The sequence below is a fragment of the Apodemus sylvaticus genome, chromosome 1 (assembly GCF_947179515.1).
Source record: "Apodemus sylvaticus chromosome 1, mApoSyl1.1, whole genome shotgun sequence".
Lineage (NCBI taxonomy): Eukaryota > Metazoa > Chordata > Mammalia > Rodentia > Muridae > Apodemus > Apodemus sylvaticus.
Genome location: NC_067472.1, coordinates 33,371,481 through 33,395,607, shown reverse-complemented (window position 1 = coordinate 33,395,607; position 24,127 = coordinate 33,371,481). Strand labels below are relative to the sequence as shown.

The following is a 24,127-nucleotide window of genomic DNA, read 5'->3' as shown; positions in this document are numbered from 1 at the left end:
GATACACAGGTTTGGAAGGGGAAAATATCATCTGTCCCCTGAATTGCCTATTTCTCTTCTCTCATGTGCTAGCCTACAGAAGACAAACACACCTGGACTCGGACAAACACACGTAACATGGTGTTTCAGCTCTCTGTCACCTTGCGGGGGTGTGGGGGGGTGTGGTGGTGGTGCAGAAATCATGCACAACCTTTGAGGGAAGATTTATTTTACTTGTCTATAAAATTAGTAGTTTTCACATAGTATTGCGAAGGGTTCTTCCTGTATCAGATGGTAAGAGCTTATGTAAGCCTGGGTGCTGTCCATGGTTCCTCCAATTACAGTGAAATTCTGGTAATTGGACTTCAAAGAGGGTACAATCTATTTTGGTTGAACCAGGGTTGTTACAACAGAACTCCTTGAATTTGAACTATTCAGTCACCTGAAGAATTCTGCGATAAAGTAAGCTGTTCTGCATGTCTTCAGTTCTTCACTGAGTCAGCATAATTTCTCAAAAGTTCTCTTTCAGTGGATGCCAAGTTATTTTGTATTGGCTAGTCTTTGAAGGGATTCCATTGAAAGATGTATTTTGGAAGGCGTGCAGGTAGACAGTATTAAAAATAATGAGTCAGCTGCCAACTGAGGTAGGATATGAATACTAGAGTGATTCCAGTTAGTTCTAAGTGAGGTGAGGCTGGGAAGTCTGAATTGTGAGGTATCTGTAACACAGTGCACACTGCCTTGCTCAGATGTTTGAGACTTTAGATCAGGGTGGATTTATATCTGGCCAGAACCTGTATTTCTTTTATGGCAAAGTATCTTACTTTACTTTGAGGAGTGATTCATTCCCCTGTTTGTGCAGTCTTAGAGAATTGGTGTGTGTGTGTGTGTGTGTGTGTGTGTGTGTGTGTGTGTGATCTATTAGATTGATATACAGGATAGTTCAATAATAACTGTCTCAGGATGGAGAGAATCTACTGAGAATGCAGTAGATGTTCAGGCTGTTCAGTCCATGAGGCTGGATGTCTCTGTAGTCCCAATCTGGTGCTTGAGTCCTGGAGGTTTCCTGGACAGCTGTTGATCTTCATCTAAATTGGAATCCCAAAGAAGTATGTTCTAATTTTGGTGAAGGGGTGTTTCAGTAGAACAGATGAACTTGCCATCGAGAATGAGGGCAAGCAGATAAGATTCCTTCTTCCACGTCCTTTGACCTGGGCTGCGTCAGAGGGCACGAATTCAAATAGCTCTTTCTGATTTGAATAATCTGATTAAGAAAATTCCTCCTCATGGAAAGCCCAGGAGCTTGAGTTTTCATGTCTTACAGATATAGTTAGGGTGACAATCAAGATTAGTCATCACAGCTGTCAATCAAGATAATGCTATGGCTTTACTATTTTGTATTTTCTTATTTTGTATTGTTTTGGAAACAGAGAAGTCTAATAAAGTGTTTGGCACTTAGATTAGATTCCTTTCTGTAGTCATATGACAGAAGGTGTGATTGTTTGTATATGCTTGGCCCAGGGAGTGTGGTACTATTAGAAAGTGTAGCCCTGTTAGAATAGGTGTGGCCTTGTTGGAGTAGGTGTGTCACTGTGGGTGTGGGCTTTAAGATCCTCATCCTAACAGCCTGGAGGTGAGTTTTCTACTAGCAGCCTTCAGATTAAGATGTAGAACTCTCAGTTCTGCCTGCACTATGTCTGCTTAGATGCTACCATATTCCCACCTTGATGATAATGGACTGAACCTCTGAACCTGTAAGCCAGCCCAATTAAATGTTGTCTTTTATAAGACTTGTCTTGGTCATGGTGTCTATTCATAGCAGTAAAACCCTAACTAAGACAGAAGGGGAGATGAGAAAGGAGAGAAGAATCTTTCTTTTAATAGGAACCAGCTCCTGAAATACCAGCATTAATCCGCTCAAGGGAGCAAACCCTTGTGACCTGAACACAGTTTAGAAGGTCCCAGCCTTTAATACTGTTGCTTCAAGTGTTTGCTGGATATGGTGGTGTATGCCTTTAATCTGAGCACGCTGGAGACAGAGACAGGCAGTTGTCTGTGAGTTCAAGGCCAGCCTGTATAGTGAGTTCCAGGAAAGCCAGAGCTACATCGTGAGACCCTACCTCAAAAACAAAAACAAAAATAAAAAACAAAAAAACAAAAAACAAAACAAAAATACAAACAACAACAAAACCAAGAAAAATTAAGTTTCTAACATGTGCACTTTGGGGTACACATTGAAAGAATGGTACCCACTCTCTTCCTCCAGCTCTTGAGGACTTCTTGAGAATTATGGGTATAGAGTAAACTAAGGCTGTAAAACTATCATAATGGATTCCTCTTTATTTATAGTGTAGAGCAGATTTTTAGAACATATTATTCTAAAACTTTACAGACTTACAGAAATATACAAAGGTGAGAGCCAAGCATTCCTTATAATCTCACTTCAAGCTCGCACACGAGGCTGAGGCAGAATAATTACCAAAAACTTCAGACTATCCCAGGCTGCAATATGAGAGGAAGGAGAGGACAAGAAATGGAAGGAGGAAATCTAAGAACTGTGTAAAAGTCAGCATGCTTTCTTCACCTAAGTAGGAAATGTTAATTCTTTCCAATTTCTCTTTCAATTGTGTCTCTCTATTTACCTGTCATGGACTACCTACATGCTGTTATTCTAAACCATTTGATAATAAGATACAGACAGAAATCTCCTTTAATTAAGTTAGTCTGTACTTCATTTAAAAACAAAACAAAACAAAGCCCAAGAGCATTTTCTTACATAACCAATTATTGTTAGGCAATTACCATTCCTCTGCATACCCTTATGGGATCTAGAGACCATATTCAAATGGCCTCAATGACAACCTTTCCATAACTGCCCTGCTCCACTTTCTCTTTGGTTCTTTAAAGAGACAGTATGGATCAACAGGACATCTTCCTTTCAAGAATGCTGGAATGGCCCTGGAGCCAGGTGCTTTGGGAAAATGTGCCTACCTTAACACAAGGCAAGGCAAAGCACAAGAACGTGAAAAGAAGATGCTTGGAAATGCTGTTGGACAGGAAGGCTACGTGACTTTTGTCTGAGTTGTGGTCACCAATCACTTCCTGCATTTCGGTTTTTCTTGTTTCTGTTTCTACATAAATTTCCCAAGGTTTTTTTTTTCCACATTAGAGAGGAGATGGCCATCAGTAGGTCATTGTAGGTCAAGAACACTGTGTGAGTGAGAACTGATGGGGAAGGTATAAACGCTTGGAGGAGGCAAACAGAACATTGTAGGAGGCAAACGGAACAGTGTAGATGTTGCAAGATGAATGAGACCTGGGACGTGACCCAGCATATCTCAAAGTGAAGCCCAAGAGATTCCTTTGTGTGATATGGGACACATCTTTAAGCAACATGAAATCACATGGTGAAGAAACCACCCACGTTTTCATTTCTGTAGGAGTTTTGTTATATTAAAGACAATTTAGCTTGTGTAAGCTTTAACATTTCTAACTAATTTTCATTGCAATAAAGAGAGAAGACCTCTGCCTCTTCAGTAGGAATCAGTGTCTGAAACAATTAGTAACATTGCTTTATTGTCACTGTGATCTTGAAAGGCATTGTTGATTTTTGATGATAACACTGTTTCTCCTAGGATGTGCTCCTTTAAGAAAAAGAAAAGGAATTGACAGAAAATCTTAGGCAAAGCACTTAACTGGAGCACATACATGTGACAAAGACTAAGGGAGGTTCTAGGCCAAATATCAAGGCCAGGAAACCCTGATCAAACCTGAATAAACCTCACCCTTGAATGTAAATGTGGAAGATACACATGCATAGACAAGGTCCAGACCTGTCACCTGTAATACTTAATTCCTCTGGACAGAGTTGTATCAGGTCACAGGGGTGTGGCCACCTGGTAAGAGTCAGCAAATTCCAGTGGCACATCTCTAAAGAAACTGTTTACAAATTCTGAGCACCCTGACTGTTGGATTGCCAGAGTCAGGGCATTTCCCCTTTAGTTTCCTGGATGAGACAGGACTTGGGCATTCCCCATCCTTTCCAGATTGTTAGTCATATTCTTTTTGGTTCTGCAAGAATAGGCTAATCCTGTGAGATGCCAGGAAATTTACATACATCAATGTATGCATTTTGGTATAAATAATGATAAAAAAATAAATTGTATGATCTCCAGATTAATCCAGAGTTCATCAGTGACTTGGGAATATTGTATGTGTTGACTTTGGAGTTTGTTTATGAAAATTGTATCTGCTGATGTATAAAACAGTGATAGTGTTCAACAAGTATTTATTAAAGCAAAATATGTTAGGAACTGTGTTAGGTATTGCATAAATATATAAAAAAAAGAAAAGGTGTATTCTTCCTGCAAAGAAAAAAAGCATGAACTAGACTCTGTTTATAAAACTTGTCATAGCTCATGAAGTGATTTCATTTTTGAATTACTTATGGAAACACTGTGATTTGAGATATTGTTTTCCTCACTTTTCAGACAAGGAGACTAAAACATATCTAAGTTATAGGACCTACCCAGGTTATAGTAGCAGTGTTACTCACCAATGAAAAAATATCAGACCAAGGAATTCTTAGCATCCAAGATGGGTCCTTCTGAATGACTTCCAGCCCTTATGAAATAAGAGCTGGCAGGTTAGAGTTCCTGCTCTTCCCAAAGCCAGTGACCGTGACACCAGCATCTACACCATGCTGGGAGTGGAAAAGAAGTCCTCATTGTGGTTTTAGAAGACATTGAGACATTAGGGGCTCCTATGAACAACTTGATACCAGGTTGACAGCTCAGATGAAATGAATACATCCAGTAATATATGAATTCCAAAAGTTGATTTAAGAAGAAACAGAAAACTTGAATTGCCAATACCAATTAAAGAAATTAGAGATTCAGTGCCAGGCAGGGCGGTACATTCCTAGAATCCCAGTGGTCAGAAGGCTGAGGTAGGAGGTTTGCGAGTTTGAAGCAGGTTTGGACTGTGAAGTAACTTCAAGTCTAACCTGGACCACACAGAAAGACCCTGCATCAAAGAAACAAACATATAATTTCATAGTAAACAACTGTTCACAAAGAAACTTCATGTCTAGATGACTTTACTGATGAATACAGATAAATATTTAAGGAAATCATACAGGACCTGTACACATTTTTTTTCTAAGAAATAAAGAAGGGGCAAACACCCATTTATTTGAGGAGGCCATAATTCCTCTGATTCTAAATCAGGCAATGCAATAACGAGAAAATACAATCATGTAATATTATAACAGACCTAAAGCTTGTAGTATGTCTTAAGCAGAGTTTGCATTGCTGTGATAAAACACCATGGCCCAAGCAACTTGGAGAGTGTCTTAGTCAGGGTTTCTATTCCTGCACAAACATTATGAGCAAGAAGCAAGTGGGGGGGAAGGGTTTATTCAGCTTACACTTCTGCATTGCTGTTCATCACAAAAGGATGTCAGGACTGGAACTCAAGAAGGTCAGGAAGCAGGAGCTGATGCAGAGGCCATGTGGGGATGTTCCTTACTGGCTTGTTTCCACTGGCTTGCTCAGCCTGCTCTCTTATAGAACCCAAGAATACCAGCCCAGAGATGGTACCACCCACAAGGGGCCCTCCCCACTTGATCACTAATTGAGAAAATGCCCCACAGCTGGACCTCATGGAGGCACTTCCCCAACTGAAGCTCCTTTCTCTGTGATAGCTCCAGCCTATGTCAAGTTGACACACAAAGCTAGCCAGTAATACCATGGCCAAAGTAACTTGGAGAGGAAAGGGTTTATTTTGTCTTACAGCTGGAGAGATGGCTCAGTGGTTAAGACCACTAATCTTGTAGAGTACCTGGGTTCAATTCCCAGCACCCCCACATGACGGCTCACAATGGCCCATAATTTCAGTTCCAGCTATTCAAAGCTCTTACATAGTTCACATACATACATGTAGACAAAACACACATACATGTAAAATTAATGTCTTAAGATTTCTGAAGCTATACCATTTGCACGGAACTGCATCAAACTATCGAAACACATCAAATACCAGCAGAAAAAAGCTGTAAGAAGAGATTCACAGAACCTCTACACAGAAACTGCAAAATATTATTTATACAACCAAGGAAAATCTGAATAAAGAAAGATACTAGCATAGTGTATTAGAAAACAAAACCCACACACTCTAATGATGCCATTTCCCTGCCAAGTTCACCTACAGACTCAAATCATTCTCAAGCAAAAAACCATAGGAAATCTTTCTTTGAAAATCTGAAAGTTGTTTAGAGCGAATGTGGAAATTCAGGGGGTTGTTACTAAGTAGGACGATTTGAGGAAATGGATTTGTAAGATCCAAGCTCCCAAACTGTAATAACTGACTTAATATTGTTATTTTAGAATTAGTATTATTTTGATTTTTTTTTTTGAGATAGGGTTTTTCTGGTTAGGCCTAGCTGTCCTGGAACTCACTCTGTAGACCAGGCTGGCTTCAAATTCAGAGATTCACCTTCCTCTGCCTCCTAAGTACTGGGATTAAAGATATACACCACCACAGCCTAGCTAGTAACTGACTTAAATAACAGTTTTGAGTGGGAACTGGGAAAGACATAGGAATATATCAATGAAACAAAATTGCCTGTCCAGGAACAGGTCCCCACACCTAACTATGAGAGCAACCTCCATTTTTCTTTCTTAACCTGCTTCTAGATTCATTGTATCGCTACACAGAGAAAAATAGATGGAATGGATTTCAATCAGACCAAAATCAGAGTAAGAAAAATTAAGCTTCTAGAATAAGGCATCTAACGTGTTCATGTCTTTGTAGTAGGCAAGTGTTTCTTAAGCAAAATCCTTAGCTCTCCAAACTTAAATTGGAAAATAATTATGATTATAATTTTTAATTCTGAAAATATGTAGAAATAATTAGAAGACTAAAAGGCAAGCCAGAGGGAGAAAGGGGGTTGTAAATACAAAGACGTAATAAAGGGCACATGCTGCAGTAAGTGTGGAGTAAGAGAGGCTGAGAGAAGGTAAGGGTAGACAGGGATAGTTGGTTAAGGTGTCCAAGTGCCCACTCTGTGTGGGGCAGGCTCAGCCTCAGAGCTCTTGGGAAATGGACATCAAAATCACCACAAAATGCCATCATTTCCCCTACCACAATGGCCCAGCTAATTTTTTAGACTTATATATTTATCATGTATACAGTACAACTGCCTGCCAGAAAAGGGCACCAGATCTCATTATAGATAGTTGTGAGCCACCATGTGGTTGCTAGGAATTGAACTTAGGACCGTTGGGAGAACAGTCAGTGTCCTTAACCTCTGAGCCAACTCTCTAGCCCCCCCCCCAGCTATTTTTTTTAAATAAACATATGTGTGCCTGGATGCATAGATGCGAGGATGTGTATGCACATTTGTATGTCCACATGTATGCATGCGTGTGGAGGATACAGGACAACCGTGGGTGGTGTTCTCAGGAGTACTGTCCACCTCCTTAGAGATGGGGCTCCTCATCTGACTTGAAGCTCACTGATTAGACTAGATTACTGACCAAGGGGCATCAAGGATCCTCATGTCTCTGTCTTCCTAGCCTTGGAATTATATGTATATGCCACCATGGCCAGCATCTTACATGGGTGCTAGGCACAGAAATCAGGTCCTCACATGTATACCAAAGTGGTTTGCTAACTGATTGACCCTCTCCAAAGTTAATCTTCTAAAGTCTGAGAATACAGAGCTAGATCAGGTCCTGGAGGGTACAGACTGAGGCCTTCAAGTTTGTAGTTTTGTTTTGTTATCCAAAAATTCTCTTGAGAAGGGATTTAGAGGTGTGAGGATGTCATGGGACAAAGGAGATAATTCTGCTACCAAAGTCTCATTTTTTTGTGTGTGCTAAAGAGCAGAGCAGATGGAGCAATAACAGATGCCGCTATCCACCAAGCTCACCACCTCACGGCCATTTCAGTCAAGGTCATCCTCCCCACCACCACAGATGAATCAGCATGGGACTGCCCGAGGCACGTAGAACCACCCTTCCTGTAGAGGTGGTTCTCACAGATGACGTCAGTGCACGGCTGTCAGCTGATCATAATACCTGACCAGCAACTCAGTAAATATGAGTGGGGTCCTTTGTTCTCAAATGAGGATGTACAAGACCTGTCCCAGAACCTCATCTGCACAAAAAACACTGATGAGGGTGTGGAACTGGGGAGCTCTGGATGTTGTAAGAACAATCCCTTTGGAAAGCTGTCTGGAAGCTTCTAACATGGGTGAATGTATGTCCTACGGCTCAGTGCTTCCACAGGTAGTCATATACCAACACATGTATGCAGCAAAGGCATGTGTAAGATTGTTTGGGCAGACCCAATTATAAAGGTTAGCAGATACCACAGAATAGTCCAAAAGTCTACCACCAAGTAAGGCAGAAATAAATTGCAGCCTATTCATATAAATAGAATCTCCCAATGTATAAAAAAACAACATGGCTGAAGTATACATATATACCACGGAATGAAAAAAATCCAGATCCAAGGATAGAAAGCACATATGTTAATAGTAAGTAGGAAAATAAGAGTGCAGCTAAAGGGTCATTCTGGCCGTGTGCCTAGAACAGGAAGTCCAACCCCCACCAAGATACCATCTCCAGCTTGGACTGCAGGAAACATTCAGTAATGTGCACGTCTCATTGATCCAGCCAAGAGAGATGTTTCCATCCCACCTTCCCCAGCCCCCTTCTTACATTTGATTAGAGGAAGGAAGAAAAGATTAAAGGAACGAGGGGGAGATAAAAGGAGAGAGAGAGGAAGAGACATAAGTAGTAGAACACGTCACGATTGTTAGTCTCTTGCGTGCCTTGTTTCTTCACTTTCCCTAGTAACACTGTGTTTTCTGATGAACCTCTGTTTGCTTTTCCACAATCCACTTTTAAGCTATGAGAGAAGCGAGAAAGGCATGAGAAATACAGATCTTGTGGTATGTTTTGCAAATATGCCTAAATACAAGGGAATAGGAACATGGGAGCCCAATATGTAGAGGAAACACCAACATACTGGCATTAGAAACTTCATGTAATCTTGTGTGCAAGGCTGCTTTGGAAGCATTGATGCTGTAGGTTGGAAGACTGTGTGTGAACAGCTATAGTGTTCTGGAGGGGTTAACTTGAAAGGTTAGATAGAAGGATGCAGTTTGCTAGTTTTGCATGCAATGTCATTGTTCAATTTCTTGCCTAAAATAAACAAATAAAAGGCCTGATTTTATTTGAGGAGATCTGTAGAGTTGACTCCATTCCCCATCTAAGCCTGGCATCATCATGGTGGTGTCTAGTCAGTTGTAAGCAGAATGCTGTATGGGTCTCCAGGAAATATCTTGAGAGACAGAAAGTTTACCTGGGCACTGCAGCCAGTCCCCATTTCTTCATTCCTGTGTTCTGGCTTGTGGACATGATGCCTGGTACCCTGCCATTCACTGCACCACATGACTGCTGACCTTAGTTGTAGAGCGGGGAAGGGGGGGGGCAGGCAGACAGACAGGCAGGCAGGCAGGCAGGCAGGCAGACAGACAGAGACAGGCAGACAAAGACAGAGAGATAGAAACAGATAAAGACAGAGACAGAGACAGAGACAGACAGAGAGAGAGAGAGAGAGAGAGAGAGAAAGAAAGAAAGAAAGAAAGAAAGAAAGAAAGAAAGAAAGAAAAAGAAAGAAAGAAAGAAAGAAAGAAAAAGAAAGAAAGAAAGAAAGAGAAAGAAAGAAAGAAAGAAAGAAAGAAAGAAAGAAAGAAAGAAAGAAAGAAAGAAAAAGAAAGAAAGAAAGAAAGACAAACCCTGGGATGCACAGAGAAAGCTTCCATTTAGACCCTAGGCTGCCTGCCTTTAAACTTCTTTTCCTCAGGGAAAAAAAAATGAAACCTGTGTATCCAGTTATTCAAATGATGCTAGTGCTAGCTAACCTAGACAAAAAGAAGAACTCCTGCCCAGATATTAAAACAGGTACAGAGAAAACAATATGTTGGCTTAAACCAAGTCATAAGAGCCGAATAAGATGGGCCTAATAGCAAATATTTGTAGTACACTGAGGAAGCAGAGACAGGAGGATCTGAGGGCTTGCTGGTCAGCCCACCAAGCCAAATAGGCACGTTCCAGGGTCTTCAGGAAACACTGTCCCCAAAACAAACAAACAAACAAACAAACAAACCAAGGTGGGGATTCACTGGGGATAACACAGGACTTCGAATGATGGCCTCTAGTATGTAGGCAAATAAAGTATGTGCACACACATGTAAATACAATTATTTAAATTTAAACTAAGTAAATTACATTTAAACAATATTATAAAGACTCAAACTAACCTCTCTCTTTTTTTCTTTTTTTCAATGTATTTTTATTTTATTTGATATATTTTTTTATTTACATTTCAAATGATTTCCCCTTTTCTGGTCCCCCACTCCCTGAAAGTCACATAAGCCCCCTTCCCTCCCCCTGTTCTCCCACCTACCCCTTCCCACTTCCCTGTTTTGGTTTTGCCTTATACTGCTACACTGAGTCTATCCAGAACCAGGGGCCACTCCTCCCTAACCTCTCTCTATCTTTGTTATCTTCTGTGATTTGTGTGCCTTTAAGATGATTTCCATCAGCCCTGTCTTCCCAGGAAATGACTAGAAAAACTCAGAATCTAGACATCTTTTCCAGATACCACATTCTACCACTCGATGTTGCTGACTTGAGGCTGGCCATGGAAGAAACACTTAATGGGGAATTTAGCAGAGCCTACATAATGGGATCCTTTTTCCATCTATTTTCTCCTTCCTGCCTTTCTTTTTTTCTTTCCTTCAGAGGGCTTGCTGGTAAGCATTTACACCACAGCAGCACCGAATGGGGTACACGCCGCAACTTGTGAGTATTGTTCATACGAGCGAAACGCTGGAAGGGAGCCCAAAGCCCGTCAACAGGGAGAGGGTTGAATAAACCTCGGGGACAGCCACACACTGTTGGGATTCTGCAATCCTGGGAAGGAATGAGGAAGAGACTTGCATAACAATGTCTGCACAGAGCAGTGCTAGGCAGAAAAAAAAAGCAACCAGGAAGAGCTCTTCCTTTGCAGAGTGAGCACTAAGCTGTGTTGTTTGACAAAGAAAAGTAAAGTGCTGGGCAGGGCTGGTAACCGCCACCTGGGTAAGACAAATGGAGGGGAGTGTGAAGGGAAGTGTCTGTGTTTTCCAAGACAGAGCAACAGGACAAACCACATGCGCATACACCATCGCAGCCTGCCTTGAGAGGGAGGGGCTCAGGACACGGAACACAGATGCAAGAAGGAAAACACTCTGTGTTCTCCAGAGTTTTGACTGAGCTACATGAAGGGTTTTGATGTTGTTACTATTTCTTTTTACAAAATTTGAAAATTATTGAGGACCCACAAGATGACTTAGAGGCTAAAGGCTGGGTAACCAAGCCTGACTGCCAGAGCTCTATTCCAAGTCCCACATGGTGGGAGGATTCCTGCAGACCTTCTGACTTCCACATATACCCAGTGGAATGAATAATGCCCCCTCCAAATAAAAAAGTCAATCAATCAACCAACCAATCAATCAATCAATCAATCAATACATGTTATTTAAAGTGTTTATTGGGTATTTAGAAATGAATTTCTAAACTTTAAAAACAAATAGGAAGCTGTGAGTCTAACTGAGGGCATAATTACATAGAAGAATTGTGTCACATGACTCCTAATCACAGCACGTTGGGCATCCCCCTGTGGCATAGGTCTTGGAGCCACAGGAACCACTAGGAAATCAAGTTTGTGGCTTAATAAAACAAAAACTTTGGGGAAGAGGGGCTGCCTTGGTGGGTAAAGTGCTTGCTGCTTATGCATGGGACCTGAGTTCAAGTCCCCCACAGCCACATTAAAAATCAAGACATGGCAATGTCTATCTGTGGTTCCAGCACTGGGGATGGAGACACGGGAGCCTCTCCCCAACCCTCAAAAATGTCAGTAAACAAGGATAGTCTGCTTAGAATGAGCCCTGTCAGTAGGAGTATAGTTGTAGGCAAATGTTTGTTTAACTCAGGAAGTTAAAGGAGAGGGCTCCTGTTGGCTCAACATGGGGCAGCTTGAGTGGAACATGTTTATCTGCCTACAGCACACTAAATCTGCATGTGCAAAATGGTGCATTTAAAAAGCCTCAGCATTCTCTATCCCAAGCTGCTAATGTACCCGTCCAACATTGAGAAAAACCAGCCTGTCCCCTGTCCCATCACTTCTGTAGGAAATCTACTTCAGGCTGACCAAATAGTTGATACAAAAAAAAAAAAAAAAAAAAAAAAAAGAAAAAAAAAAAGAATTCAGAGTGAATGAAAGAATCCAAGAAATAAGGTAGCACATGACTAAAATCACAACACTCACTCGGGAGACTGAGGTGTTTGTTAAGATGTCTAATTGTAGGCCACTTGCGCAACATAGTGAGTCTGTACCTTAAAAAAAAAAAGGCACATCTAAATCCTTGGCACCATACACAAAGGAGTCATGAATCAGGATGAGTTAGGTTGAATGGTCTCAATTGTCACCAAAGATGCTCACACAAATGAGAAAAATTCATGGAGCACCAGCTGACGTCAGGGTTCATTTGTTGAACTACAGGTTGCTGGATATCAAACCTCTAACTTTTCTGCTTATAGAAAACATGGAGGACAGAGAGTCAAGTAGGCTGTCACCATGCAGTGGCAGTCCCCAATGTGGGAACCACGTAGAGCAGCAAACCCAGTCTTTTTCCCATGTAGATGACCAAGATCAGTTGCAGCATAAAAGAGACTTTGAAAAATTAACAAGCCAGGTGTGGCGGCACACACCTGTTGTAGCCCCAGCCTTTGGGAGGTGCAGGCAGAAAGAGTCCAAGGTCATCTTTAGTGAGTTTGTGGCCACCTGGTGACATACAAGAGCTTACTTACATCAAAAGGTGAAGTATGACAAAAAAAAAATGGACAAGCAAAAGTATGTAAGTATGGACCTATCAAGAGTCTGACATCCATTTGGTCATCCTCCATGGCTCTGGCTAACTTTCTCTGTAGCAGGGCTGAAGCCTGTGCCTGTGTGGATGTATTTCATACTGTCCTCTGGTTAGGACCCAGAGTCTCACCCCAAAAGGTTCTGGGAACAAGGCTGAAAGGGTCTGCATAGAGGCAGTGCACACAGATTCCCCCAGACTCTGAGTTATCACTGTGTTCTGCTAGCAACCCACGGAGACTCCCAGGCCAGCATGCAGGCATCAAGAAGATGATAACTGGTGGGATGGAGAGATGGCTCAGAGGTTAAGAGCACTGACTGATCTTCCAAGGTCCTGAGTTCAAATCCTAGCAACCACATGGTAGCTCACAACAGTGTGTAATGAGATCCGATGCCGTCTTTTGGTGTGTCTGAAGACAGCTACGGTGTATTTACATATAATAATAAATAAATCTTTGGGCTGGAGTGAACAGAGGTCCTGAGTTCAATTCCCAGCAACCACATGGTGGCTCACAACCATTTGTACAGCTAGAGTGTACTCATACACATAAAATAAATAAATCTTTAAAAACAAAAGATGATAACTGGAAAGTGAAGTCTCTGGACTGTTTTCAGCTTCATTACCCTGGATGGATGGCTAAAGTTGATGAGTGCACTTGAAATTGGAAGGAGTAGCAAGAAGCTTCCCAGGGAGTGTTGAGGCCTGCTCCATTTAACATAACTATGGCCATTTTGTATTCTGTCTCCATTTTGCTCAAAAGGTGAAATTAAGTTCACAGCTATTACGTTAGCTGGCACTAAAGAATGTTACTAATAAACCCAAAAGTTATGGCTGAGTCACTTGTACCCTGTTATCTCAATGTTCTGAAGTTCCTCTGTCCACTATCCTCCTCACCTCACTCAGGATCAATCAGCTTAAAGCTTGGCTGATGATACTCTGTCTAGTTAGTCGAATGTCGTACCACTTCAATGCTTGCCTTCAAACTTTTGAACCTGGTTTTTCATATAAGAAGCCTGCCCTGAGGATTGGTGCCACAATTAGGTTTTTTTCTTTTTGAGGTTCTGGATGTCCAGTATTAAGCGTTACATTCAATAAACTATTCTTCTTGTTTAACTGAGACCAGTGTTTATATGGTTGGGGTGGGGCACGATTCTAGACCCCGCCTTAGGAAATGGGGTACAGAGGAGTCGCTCTCTTTTCTCTACCACACTGCATCTTCCTGGACAAAGTCGCTATTCCTTCCCCCTTCTTCTTTCTACTGGGTCATTTCTGGTGAAGTTCTCTGCTTATCCCCCATGTCTCCCTCACCTGCTAGGACACTTTGAGAACTCAGTTGCACAGAGCTTCTAGCTTAGGCTTATGATAGTTAATGGGAAGACAACAAAAGAATATGCATGACCCTGCTAGTAATAACACTGTTTTCCATTAGCAATCCTTCATCGCTGGTGTCCTGTTTGGAATACTTCTGTAGCAAACTCTGGTTCCCCCAAGCATGTGAAGACCTCAGCCTGTGGAACAAAGAGCACATGTTTGGCAATAGGGCAGGAGAGAAATGCATCACAACAAGCAGCCACAATTCTTTCATCTGTCCCTAGACTTGTGCTGTACACATGTCACTTATGAGTGATAAATGACATTATCCTCATTGAATGAAGACACCCTGCCCAGTTTTATAACTTATTTTTGACATTGCAAAGCATAGCCTTGTACCAGCCATCGTGGCACACATCTCTAATCCTAGCACTTGGGAGGTAGGGGTGGAAGAATCAGTAGTTCAGGGTCATCCTTGGCTACATAGTGAGTTGGAGACCAGCCTGGGCTACACAGAACACTGTCTCACAAATAAGCAAACAAAGAAAGTATTGAATCTGTACCAAATAGTCTTGAATATGTGTGTACCAAGTAGTATTTCCCATGGCAGTCCCACATAATTTGATATCCTTAATTTTAAGAGACACAGTCTTGATAGTCAAGTCCTCAAACTTAGGATCTTTCCATCTCGGTCTTTAGTGCTAGGATGCGTGCCTGTGGGTATATGGCAATATTCTGCTACAATAATGCCATTCTCTGCATGGTACTCTGCTATCAACCAAGCTCTCCAATTGAAAAGCAGACAAAGTGAGGAATCAGAGAAAGATTTGACAGAGATATGCCCAACTCTCACAAGAACAGAGAACAGAAAGACTTAAGAGGTGATGTAAGAGAGAACAGCTCAGAGAGGAGAGGAGGCAGTTTTCCCTGAAGAGTTTTACAGAGAACAAGGTTGAAGAGAGAACAAGCTAGGCACAGGTGAAGACAATGAGTCAGAGAATGAGAGGAGTCAGAAGATAATGACAAAGAAAGTATTAGAACAAGCAGAGCAATTCGGTCAGAAGCTGAGAGAGACCAACTTGAATCAGTTAGTGTGGAGATGCGTTTGAGCCAGACGACTGAGCTGAACCAGCCAGCCAGAGTTCAGAAAGAACTATAACACGTGATCTTTTTCAGCAGAAAGTCTCAGAGGCTGGAAACATCCTAGGCCTAGATAAGCTGTACGGAGGCGAGAAGCTCTCATAACCCTCTCTTGTTCCTCTCATACTCCGCTAACACTAACCCCCTTCCTCTTCCTGGTTATCCCCCTTCTATTTCCCTGTGTTATCTGATGAGATCCATTAGGCTTGTTTACAGCCACAGTCTCTGATTTGGTGCTGCTCCACTGGAGGGGAATTCATCCTCGTTCCTGTCAATCCAGACAAAAGCCACCGCTGGGAGGTCCTAGGCACCACCCTGAGCTCTGCTACTGTTTTCCAACACAGATATGATGTGTCCGTCAACAACTAAATAGCTATGTTTGTACCCACAGGTTGGTGCTATCCTCAGCTCTGCTCAGAAAAGCTTCCTACAGCAGTCCTTAGTGAAGACAGAAACTCAACACTGGTCAAGAAGTTCTGATTTGCTACATCAAGAATTACATACTCTCTTCAAGAAAGAAAATCATAGTGTTTTCTAGCTGGATGAATGATACATAATAATGGATAGATGATGATGGATAGATTTATGATATATAGAGATGGATAATATCTAGCTAACTTGGATGGATGATAGCTAGATGATAATGGATAAATAGATAGGTAGGTAGATAGATAATAACAAAGATAGATGAATGATTGATAGGTAGATACATAGAGGATAGACAGACAGCTAGACAGATATGATAGGTAGATGATAGGTAGATACTTAGGTAGATCAATAGGCAGATGCCATGCACAGCTACTACCTTATATGGAGTCTTGAGAGAAGGAAGAAGAAGATTAAGTAATTTGTTCAACGTCATACATCTTGTATGAAGCAAATTTAAAAGTTTGGTTTTCATCTCCTGTGTGATGGTTTATATATGCTTGATTAAAAAAAATTGTTCTTCACTTTTTCCCAGTAAGCAATACAGCCTGTTGAAGTCCAGATTTCTCTTCTCTTCCTTCCTTCCTTCCTTCCTTCCTTCCTTCCTTCCTTCCTTCCTTCCTTCCTTCCTTCCTTCCTTTCTTTTCTGGATTTACTTGCTTAGTATGTATACAGTGTTCTGTCTGAATATATGTCTGCAGGCCAGAAGAGGGCACCAGGTCTCATTATAGGTTGCTGAGAATTGAACTCAGGACCTCTGGAAGAACAACCAGTGCCCTTAACCTCTGAGCTATCTCTTCAGTCCCTGAAGCCCAGATTTCAAGGGTATGTAACAATGATAAGCTTATTTCAGCTAATTCAACTTTGCAAAAACACTAAAGAATTTCTATGGCAGTTAATACCTTTGATTTGTAATCCCAAGATAACTCAAGATCAAGATTAGAAGATAAAGAAGGGCCCATATCCAAGGACATCTGGTATACCTGTGGTGTCCTCAGGGCTCACAGTCATGGTAATGAGGTGCTACCTGAGATGCTGAAGTCCACTGGTGTGCTTGTGGCTTCTTCTATCACAGCCGTGTGAAACCATGCAACCATGTCTGTCTTATGATGGGGAACTTTGGCCATCAAATATCAGCGCACTCCCAGAGAGGCTAGCTAGCGAGAGCTAGCCTCTGGTTTCTAGGTGTCTTTTTCATTTTTATCCAAGTTGTTACAAAAGATCAGGCTGTCACCTGCTGCTTAACCATGTATGACAAAGTCAAAGTCTCTTTTCTTTAATCACTAACTAGACATCTCATGAGTCAACATTAAAAAGGAAAACAGTAACAATAGGGAACACCAGTTTCTTAGAAGAAGGAGTGGGTTACCATTGCATGAGAGAAACTTATTGATGAAAATCAGCCAAAGGTTTCGCCAGATAAAGTCTGAAAGATTTAGGAATAAAAGGAAGGTGTTTACATTTATTATAGAAAGACAACTCTAGCACTGCTTTCTCCTTGAATTCAGGTTCTTATGACAAGAATGTGAACTTCATCTTCCAGGCACAGTTGTGCTGCACTCAAGGGAAATGAATGGCCATCAACTCTCATCCAATTTGACATCATTGGTGTCCATGGAGATACGAGTTTAGGAGAGATAGAGACGGAGAGAGAACACACACACACACACACACACACACACACACACACATACACACACATATTAGGGAGCTCCAACTCCGCTATCACTTGCCCTCACCATTTCTTTCTTTCTTTCTTTCTTTCTTTCTTTCTTTCTTTCTTTCTTTCTTTCTTTCTTTCTTTCTTTCTTTCTTTCTTCCTTCCTTCCTTCCTTTCTTTCTTTCTTTCTTTCTTTCTTTCTTTCTTTCTTTCTTTCTTTCTTTCTTTCTTTCTTCCTTCTTTCTTTCTTCTTTCTTTCTTTCTTTTTTTCTTTTTCTTTTTTTTTTTTTTTTGTTTTTTTGAGACAGGGTTTCTCTGTGCAGTCCTGGCTGTCCTGGAACTCACTCTGTAGACTAGGCTGGCCTCGAACTCAGAACTCAGAAATCTGCCTGCCTCTGCCTCCCAAGTGCTGGGATTAAAGGCATGCGCCACCACCACCTGGCACCCTCACCATTTCTTTGTTGGTTTAGGCTGAGCAATCCAAAACATGAGACGCCAGCCACAGCAACAGTGAATTCAGGAGTTTGCTCCGTGTTCTCATAAAATGGATCTGCTGTCAGCTTGAGCATAGCTCATTAAGGTCCCCAAGTGTTATCTCCAAGTGGAGAGGATGGGACCTTAAAGCCCGTGAGTCAAGCAAACCAGTGACACAAGAGCAACTTTCTCATCAGAGCTCTGTGCTTAGTTCAGTGACCAGATATGGAGGTGGGCTTCTCAATTCAACCCCCGCTTCTCCTCCTCTTCCTCCTCTCAACAGAGAACTTGTGCACAGTTCTGAACTGCTTTATGCCTAGGTTTGCCCACCAGAAAGACGAAGCTGAGGCAAACATCTTGTTTGATTCTCTCAACTTGAGTCCCCAAGTCCCAAATCATCTGAAACCTCAGCGCTATGCAGCAAGTTCGAGGTCACCTCCGTAGCAAGTAGAGCAGGGACTGAAAGTAAGTTCTTCCCCTTCAGAAGCAAAGGCTGGGAGGCAGACAAGGTCCCTCCACTCTGCTCCCTCACCTGGTTCCTATCTCCGGGCCAAGTTAGTTTTGTACACACGGTGCAACGCACTGGAGGAGGACATGGGGAAGAGAAAACACAAAGACATGGCACAGCACTACGGAACCTCGCGTGCTTCATTGAGTCTTCTCTAAGTGCACGCCTCGGTTTTGTACATTTATTTTTGTATACACATGATCAAATTACACACACAGTTTTTAACTTTATTTTTTTTATTACCCCATGGTACTAAGGGACTCCCTTAGTTTCCTTTCTGCATATGGCTGCATGAAGTTTCTTCTTCTTCTTCTTCTTCTTCTTCTTCTTCTTCTTCTTCTTCTTCTTCTTCTTCTTCTTCTTCTTCTTCTTCTTCCTTCTTCTTCTTCCTTCTTCTTCTTCCTTCTTCTCCTCCTCCTCCTCCTTCTCCTCCTCCTCTTTTTCTCCCTCCTCCCTGTAGGGTGAATCTTTTTCTTTTATTTAAAGATTTATTTTTTGTTTATATGAGTACATGCAGCTGTCTTCAGACACACACTAGAAGAGGGCATCGGATCCCATTACAGATGGTTGAGAGCCACCATGTGGTTCCTGGGAATTGAACTCAGGACCTCTCAAAGAGCAGTCAGTGCTCTTAACCTCTGAGCCATCTCTCCAGGACATGTATCTTTTTCCTTGATTAGTTTGCCATCCTCAGGAATTTATGCGTCCAGCTCTCCTCCAAGAACCCAGTAATCTTGAGTTCCCTCTCTCCTGACTTTTTTTTTTCTTTTGAGAGCTTAACACCTGGAAAGGAGGTGAGATCATTCATAGTATAATGTGCATGGTTAATAAAGCTTAATCCACTGTCTTTTGAAGGGTTTTTAAAAAAATCACTTTGAATCACAAGAATGAGGCTCTATCTAATTGGGGGATTCTAGCGGTCAAGTAATCTGGACAAGGAGAATCCCCTAACAGTCAACTAAAGAGTAAACCCCATAATGTAGAAAGGGTTATGGGGACTGACTCACTTAGTTATGATAGTGATATGCTAAGGAGATAAGAGTAAGAACAGAATAAATTCATTTAGTGAAGTGTGGCCACACCAACCCAGATTCTCCAACTACACCCTGTAAGGTATTTGGCCTTGGGGACAGAATGGGCCCGCCCACCTACCCACACTAGCCAGGCCTCCTTAGCACTAATTACCCAATAATGGCCTTAAGGCAATTCCCTAGGGGTGCATTTGTTAAGTTGTGCAAGAGGTGACCACGCCCACGCGCAAGGTGTACTACCAAGCCTGGGTCTCGGCAGATTCTGTCTGACCCTCGAGTCAGAGAATTAAATAATCCCGCAGGGAATATTAGAAACAATGTGGTGGTGGTGGGGGGAATCCCAAAGCTGTTCTGAAGTCACACTGTGTGTTCCTTCTCGTGGCTCTGAGGCCTGAGGCCCAAGGCAGAAACGCATCCCGTATCAAATCCCTTAGCACCCGGCCAAGGCTGTGCGTCCCCAAGGAGACTGGTGTGGAATCGCAGTGGGTCAGAAGCTCCTCTGGTGGGAAGTCACCACCGGGAGCCCTGGGGAACCTGATCGCCCCACGCTCGCCACCCCGCAGGGACGCTCCGCCCTCGGCCTCGCTGGTTGGCCGGGGCGCTGCAGCGAGCGGCGGCGGGAGGAGCCGGGCGCGCCCGCCACGCAAAACCACCGCGCTAGGTCCCCAGCGGCGGTGCCAGCGCTGACAGCGTCCCCTACGCTGTGTCTCCACGGTGCCCTGCATCCCGCATCCACCGCGCTCCCCGACTCCTCGCAAACGTCAGTGCCTACCATGGGGAAGCCCGCGAGCTCGGGATGGGACTGGCGCCGCTTCCTACGGACTCACTGGCTGCTGCTCTCCACCGTGGCCGCCGTGGTACTAGGTGAGTCGCGCGCGGGGGCACTAGGCGCGTGCCCGAGGCCAGGCCGCGTGCGGGACCGGGTGGGCTCGGCGTGGTCCGCGCTGCCCGCGTTCCCCCGGGACTGAGCCCGCAAGCTAGGGATCAGCTCGAGCGCTTTGGTTTCAAGCGGGGGAACAATGTTCTTAGCCACCTCCCCCCCCCCCCCCCCCGATGTTGGTACTCCGCAACCAAGCTGCTGTCTCTGCTTTCTCCAAAATGATCAAAGGGGGCTTGAAAGGTGGACAGGGATTCTTTGAAAACAAGCGCGGTTAGGCAGGGTTTAATTTGATCTTCATCCTTAACTGTTCCCACCACATGCACACAGCACACCACCAGCAGCACCTTAGTGTAAGACCGCGACTGTATGAGTTACTGTTCTCTGTCGGATTTAAAGAGACATCTGGGCCTGCGGGATGGTGGAGACCTTGGGAATGTTGGAGCAGGGGGGTAGGCACCTTCTTATAGGATACCTCTCCAGTCACATTCATGCCTCGTATCTGAGCCAGCAGTTTTGGCTTACTGAGGCCACAGGGAACAGGCGCGAGAACCCAGCCCCCTTCTTCCTCCTGGGCTACCTGCTCACCACGTTTTTCTATTAAAAAAAATATAAGCCGCTTTTATTTGTTTTCCCACTCGGGTGTGTTTAAGTGGCCCACGCCCGCCATACCACTGGGGTAGGACTAGGTGGATGCCCCTGCCATTGCTCAGAGGTTTGAGTTTCTTATGTTTTTAGAATCTCATTTTTCTGGCCAGGTTGTCTGTATAACTTGAACTTGACCACATACTGTAGGGTGGGAACCCTGTGGGTCTTCACACCCCAGGTGGGCCCATCCGGCAGGTAAGGGCAGGTGCACCTTGAGGGAAAGTGGATCCCCAGGCAGGCTCCACCCTCTGTCTGGAAACTGCAGCTGCCTGTGCTGGTAAGGGGACAATGGGGCATGCTCCTCTCCCTGGGCATTGCACCTTACTCTGAGTCTGGGAGTACTTGGTGTTGGCTGCTCCCCTCCAAGGTCTTCCCTGCCAAAAATAAAATGCCTTTGGGCGTTATTGGAATCCTTGGGGTCATATGGGCTCCTCCAGAACTTTATGCAAAGGGAAGTCAGGCTTCTAGTAAATGAATAACATCCTCAATCCCATTAACAGAGGATGTTGGTGGGAGAGAGGGAGGGCAAAAGAACCCACTAGTGTTCACTTTCCCCAGTGCCAGAGTGGTTTAGGGCATTTTGGGGAAAGGTTTATCACCACTTTCAAATAACATCACCACATTTAAATAACAACTACTATCAAGAGAGTGAATGGATTGGAAGACATAGCCTTGCTTGTTTTCCCAATGATGAATACAGAATTTATTTTTTAAATCTGTTTTGAAAGCCTTGGAGGTGACCAAAGCTTGTGACTCCTTCTAGTTCTGTGTGTCTGAAGCCCCGGGCACTGCGGAGATCCCACTTGGTCACCAAAGTGCTTCCCCCTCAGCAGTTGGCATGAGTGGGGGCCTCACAGTTCACAGACCAGTTCACTAGTGCTCTGGAAAGCAAGCCTAACAGTTGGTCACTGGCCTTTGGAAGAGTTGTATAAGCAAAATCTTATCAGGCCAAGAAAGGGTTTGTTTCCTCTTATTTTGCAGGCATGACCTGTGGTCTCAGGAGGACCTTTTTTCCTGGTTTTAGTGTGGGTGAACCACAAGAACTTGATTCTGGTATTTAGTTTGAGCCATAAATTCACCATTTAAAATTATTAGTCAGTAAGTCCCTCTTGCTCCTCCAGAGGAGCCTGGGACAGACTCGGGCATGTTGCCATCTGGTATGAGAAGCCTCCTGCTTCAAATACCATCAGGGTGCTCAGGCAGGCACTTGCTGGGTCCTCCTCTTTGCCACTCCAAGAACCTTTGCTCTGAGTGAAAGCTTGTAGCTTTGTTCAGACTTCACTGGCTAGCCTGTTTAACTAGCAATAGGATCCCAGTGCCTTGTCCTAGGTGTCTGTTAGCCCTTAGTGTGTGTGTGGTGTTTGCTTAAAGCCTCTGAGTTTCTGCGATATAGCTTGTGAAAGAAAGTATAATTAAAGATCACTTTCATTAGATGTGTGGTGTTCACTTGGATTTTAATGGCCAAAGAGAGATGCTTTGAGATAAATGTTTGACAAATCTTTATTTGCCGGGTTGGATTAAATAGGACTGTCCTTGATAATTTCTATGAAAACCTACAAAATTCTGAAAATAATACTTTTGCCTGGGAGGATCATTTTAATTGGGTTCAGTGTAACTCCTGCATACATTCCCAGATCCCACAGTGCAAGAGAATAAGCACAGTGCGTAGTCAGGAGCCCTGGACGCGAGGCCTGGTGCTGCTCTCTGGACAGGGACAGTGCTTAGTTTCAGGGGCCCTCAGTTCCTTCTTCTTAATAACTGGGGACATTTGTGATTGAGTTGATTATGTGGAAGCACCCAGTTTGTGGCTGGCATACAATAGACATCCAGTAAATGCTACATTGGGGAAAATGTGAATTTAGATAGGAGAAAAATGAATATTTTATTTTGGATTTGAGTCTCTGTTTTGCCTACCATCTAGTTTATAATTCAAAGTTTATGGTGACCCAAGGGTTTTGATGGCATGCTCTATTAGCAAAGCCGATACCTGTCTCTGTAACATTCTCCACCTTTAGAAGAGAGGACAGGAAGAGCTGATGACCTCGTTTTATATCCTGGACTACCTCTCAACTCACTTAACAGGCAGAAAGTGAGCAGGAAGAAATGCTGTATTCCTAGAGGGAATTATGTCCAAGCAGAATTCCTATGTGTGGGAATTCAGCCATTAAACACAGAGAAGGTGATAGTATTGGGGAGAGACTTGTAGATTCCTCATCCTCCTGACAACAGGAAGTATCATCTCTCCTCCAGGTTGTGTGTGGAGAGATCTACAATGCCCAGCTTGGGGACTTTAGGAAAAGGCCACCGATACTGCTGGTACCATGGAGTTGTTCACTGAGGTGCAGTTTCTATGAAGCTTTGAGGAAGCACAGATTCTGTCTGTTGTACAAACTCTGAGCTAATGCCTCCAAGTTCAGAGTAGCACCCTCAGCAGCCTTGCAGCTCCCGCCTTGGCTGGCTCTGGGTGCGCCTGACAGTGGTCATTCAGAGGTGGACTTTTTCTGGAAATCCTTTGACAGCCCTGAGGGCAGGAATCAGCCATGACTCACGTGATTCCAGACCCAGCTCTTTGTCTCACTGGCCTTGGTGCAGCAGATTTAAGAGTGTGCCTGTCTGTCATAATGGCACATGGCTTTTACCAAGCACTTAGGAGGCAGAGGCAGGTGGTTCTCTGTGAAGACAGACTGGTCTACATAGTGAGTTTGAGACCAGGTAGGGAACAAGTTGCACAGGTATCTCGGGCATCCCGACTTCCTGCACGCATAGCAGGGTGGGGTGGCATGGGCTAGAAGGTGGAGATAGAGGAGAACAGGACAGGGTGACAGGGTGAGCCAGGTTTATGATCAAGCAAGATAAAAAGACAGCCTCATCCAGCTGTGGAGGAGAAAGGGAATGAGGGCCATCCAGTTAGTCCACCACCGCCTGGTGGAGTTCGGTCCAAGTGAGAACCGACTATCTCTAGCAGGATCAAGCGTTCCAGGAAGAGATACAATGTGGAAATGCTGAGGAGGAAGAGCCTCCAGGGGCCTAAGCTGTGACAAGCAGTGGGCAGGCGAGTCTGGAGACAGGCTCGTGGGATGGAGTACTAGGT

At 43.5% G+C, this 24,127-nt stretch overlaps 1 protein-coding gene across 1 annotated transcript in view; it reads left to right on the top strand.

Moving 5' to 3' along the window:
* Positions 1–20,284: 20,284 nt before the first annotated feature.
* Positions 20,285–24,127, top strand: part of Slc1a1 (solute carrier family 1 member 1) — a 77,242-nt gene continuing 73,399 nt past the window's right edge. Inside the window, exon 1 of the mRNA XM_052172716.1 lies at positions 20,285–20,375. Within this exon, the coding sequence (XP_052028676.1) occupies positions 20,285–20,375 (91 nt within the window). The remainder of the gene's footprint in view (positions 20,376–24,127) is intronic.